The following is a 3,641-nucleotide window of genomic DNA, read 5'->3' as shown; positions in this document are numbered from 1 at the left end:
TTTCCATTTGGTCTACGTTACGATAAACAATTTGTTTTTATTATCATTCTTTTTTTCATTCTTAAATTGTTTGAGAAGGGATTTCTTCTCTTGTAACTCAACAAAATTAACGTATGTAAAGTCTCCACCTCGTCTCCACTCACTCACAAATGAACGTATATCGGAGTATTTTCCGTCTCGTGGTATTGCACCGCGAACCTCACTGGACCTTGCCATCACTCTCTCTTTGTTTTTTATCCATTCATTCTCTTATCTCCTTCCATCTCTCTCTCTTTCATTCCTTTTTTCTTTTTCTCTCATTCCCTCTCTCTCATTCCTTTTTTCTTTTTCTCATTCCTTCTCTCTCATTCCTTTTTTCTTTTTCTCTTCCTCTCCCTCTCTCATTTCCTTTAACAAAACATATATCTCTTTCTACTACCAATTTTCTTTAACAAAACATCTCTCTCTATTACCACTACCACTACCACTACCACTACACACCACTCCCACTACCACTACCACTACTATGACTATCACAATAACAACAAACAAGAAAATGTGAAATTAAACAACAACTACCACTATTGCTACCACTATCACTACCACTACCACTACCACTACCACTACCACTACCACTACCACTACCACAACAACAACAAACAAGAAAAAAGAAGAAGAAGAAATAAAACAACAAAAATAATAATAATAACCTCTCCCTTCCTCTCTCTCTCCCTCCCTTCCTCCCTCTCCCTCTCTTTCTCTCTTTCCCTATTATGTTTAATGTTTTCTCCCTTTCTCTCTCATTTCTTCTTTCATTTTCTCTCTTCCTCTCCCTCTCTCATTTTCTCTCTTTCTCTCTCGATGCACACGATTTTTAACAAAAACGAGTAAAAGAAAAGGAGAAAAAATAAAAACAAAGCAAGAGAGAACAATGCACTCACCGCAAAGGCCCGAGGATCGATTCAGCGGCTCCTCTTCGCAACGGTGGCGCCTCTTCGCCCTCCGTACATTTCCTCCTCTTCTTCGCAAACGGCAGTGGTGGTGGTGATAATCTTTCCTTCTTCCTGTTTCTCTCTTTCTCTCCCTCTCCCTTTCAAATGCAAGATGGAGTTCGCTCTCCCTTTCGTTCCTATTTTCGTCCCGCGTTTGAGTACCGTCGCGTTTTGTCATCTGAGTACCGTTACTATTTGCGTCGTGTTTTTTTGTCTATGTACCAACGCAAATAGCGACACCGCTAATTGCGTCAGAAAGCGCCTTCGCTATGTCTCCGTATAATCCTTGTAGTGACGTTTCAATTAAAAACTACAATCTACTCAATAATAATGAAAATATCATTGTGCCAATATTACCTAGTGTACATTCTTTAAAATGCAAGAAAAGACACAAAAATAACAATAGGCTTCATTGCTAATGACTTCCTTCATAAGTCAAGGTAAAAAGAATCTAGAGAATGATTAGCTAGAGACTCGTAGAGAGAAAATTGAGAGATTTTGGAGGTGCAATATAGAGCTAGGAGAGAAAGATACAAACACATAGAAATGTCTATCGACCTTGTGAAAACTTACCCTACATAGCATTTCTCAAAGGAGAGGGGACAGCTATATGGAATTGACCTTTTGGAAAAAAGTGGACATTCTATGAGAGCTCATGGTTACCTGCCATACTTGGAAGATGGAGTGGAGGCATTGATTTGTTATTGATGCTGGATCTAACACGCCGTTTAATTTATGATGTTAGATAAGTGCGTGGGAGATGTGGCTCGAGATCAACACAATATTAAATGCAAGCCTTATCACGTAAATAATTCAAATCTCGAATGTAAACGTAAGACGCCATTAATGCACGCAGTCTCTATACGTGCATAATACATATATTGGAGAGACTGTCGGGAGGATTAGATTAAGTGGATCAAAATGGCGAGAGAAGGGAGTCTAGTGATCATCAGCTCGACATCCTACGTGAAGCCAGCAAAGGAAATTAAGAGGCATTTCATGTATCTAGCAGAAACTGATATGCTGTTTGGGGATCTCCCATACACTCTCCATCTTTACTTCTACGATGTGAGGGGCCGACCATCATCAGGCGAGAACAAGATGCAGTCATGGGAGGGAGCGGTGGAGGGGCTGAAGCAAAGCCTCGCAACTTGCAAGGACCTTAGTGGAGTTTTATCCCATGGCAGGTCGTGCAGCAAAGAATGGCGGAAGCACGTGCATCCAGTTGTACTGCAATGACGAGGGTGTGCAGTTCTTGGAGGGCTATTCGCCCCTCTCGTTCCGGGACTTCCAGGAGGATGGCTTCATGATGGGAGAGAGGCTCCAGGCATTTGCGGGCCTCGGCGATAGGCGGAGGGGTGATGAGGAGGGGGAATCTCTCTTATCCGTTCAGGTCGGATGGAGAGAGAGAGAGGCAATACTAGCCATTGGTTGCTTCCATCTCTGACGTGAAGCTGGTGTTGATGCTGATGTGACGTGTGTGTGTGCTGTAGGTTACCAGACGGTCGGACGGAGGCTTGGTCCTCGGCACCGCCATGAGTCACCTTCTCGTCGACGGCTACTCCTTCTGGCACTTCATCGACTCCTGGTGCCAGCTCAGCAGGGGCAGCCCTGCCGTCGCCACCCCGCCACTGCGAGCAGCGCTGAAACCCGACACGCCAGCAGACGGCGAGACGTCAGTGATACCCACAGCCGCGCTGCCAGAATACTCCCCTCGCCCGCCCCCGCCAGTCGATCCGCCGGGTCGCCATCCCCCGCCCGCGACCGGCACGAGCGGGTCACTCCGGCAGGTCATCTGGCACGTGCCGGTGGAAGCCGTGCGACGCCTCAAGGAGGATGCCGGCGGGCGATCGTCCACTTCACGGCGGTGTCGGCGTACCTGTGGAAACGACTGACACGTGCCCAGCGTCTACCGGCCGAGCAGCGGGTGGGCCTCATGATCCCGGTGGATGTAAGGGAGCGCCTGCTGCCGCCCCTGACGCGGGCGTTCTTCGGCAACGCGGTGGTGCCTGCGCTCGCCGTGGCTACGGCGGGCGAGCTCAGCAGCGAGGACCTGGCGGCCACGGCTGCACGTGTCGCCTCCAGCACCTCCCACGTCGACCACGTCTCTGCCCTGGACTTCCTAACCGACTCCAACAAGCCTGCTCGCGTCGCCTCGCTGTCCCAAGGCCTTGTCATCACCAATGTCTCCACCAATGGACTTCGGATGGGGCGCGCCCGTTGTCGTGCGGCCCGTCATCGTCCCCCGAGAGAACGTTCTTGACCTCTACCCCGCTCCTCCTCGGTATCCCGATGGGAGCGTGGAGGTTTGCCTAGCTTTCCATAACACCACTTTGGAAGACTTTGCTAGTCCTGATTTGCTAGGTTCTCTATCCGTATCAACATTCAAATGAAGTGGTGCCATGTCCTCCTCGATGGAATGCCCCACTTTGGGGTTGTGGGCGTAGTCCCACACCTCAATAAACATGCCAAAAGGCACAACATTATTAAAAAAAACATCACCTATACTTAAGATAGATGAGAATAAAATGTTGACGAATCTACGGTCTCACCCCTTAAACAAATTATCCCAACTACTAAGAGTGCTTCTTGTATAAGAAAATAAAAATGCCAAGCTATTCCTTCTCACGTACCTTTGAAATAAGTTCTAGATTTGAGGTGTCTCATATC

General features: G+C 47.7%; 1 protein-coding gene across 1 annotated transcript; it reads left to right on the top strand.

The window, feature by feature from the left end:
* Positions 1-2,391: 2,391 nt before the first annotated feature.
* LOC148033033 (hydroxycinnamoyltransferase 4-like) lies at positions 2,392-3,294 on the top strand. The gene is made up of 2 exons (XM_087683983.1): positions 2,392-2,644; positions 2,677-3,294. The coding sequence occupies exons 1-2, from the start codon at positions 2,507-2,509 to the stop codon at positions 3,232-3,234; spliced, it is 696 nt and encodes a 231-aa protein (XP_087540109.1). The 5' UTR covers positions 2,392-2,506; the 3' UTR covers positions 3,235-3,294.
* The last annotated feature ends 347 nt before the right edge of the window (positions 3,295-3,641 follow it).

This window comes from Lygodium microphyllum, chromosome 8, assembly GCF_053477565.2.
Source record: "Lygodium microphyllum isolate KBCC chromosome 8, Lygodium_microphyllum_v1.1.10, whole genome shotgun sequence".
NCBI lineage: Eukaryota > Viridiplantae > Streptophyta > Polypodiopsida > Schizaeales > Lygodiaceae > Lygodium > Lygodium microphyllum.
This window is presented reverse-complemented; position numbering and strand designations above follow the sequence as displayed.

Coding starts and splice junctions, on each gene's coding strand:
- LOC148033033 (XM_087683983.1), top strand. CDS start 2,507: ATGAGTCACCTTCTCGTCGACGGCTACTCCTTCTGGCACTTCATCGAC. Junction 2,645..2,676: donor ACACGCCAGCAGACGGCGAG/ACGTCAGTGATA, acceptor CGCGCTGCCAGA/ATACTCCCCTCGCCCGCCCC.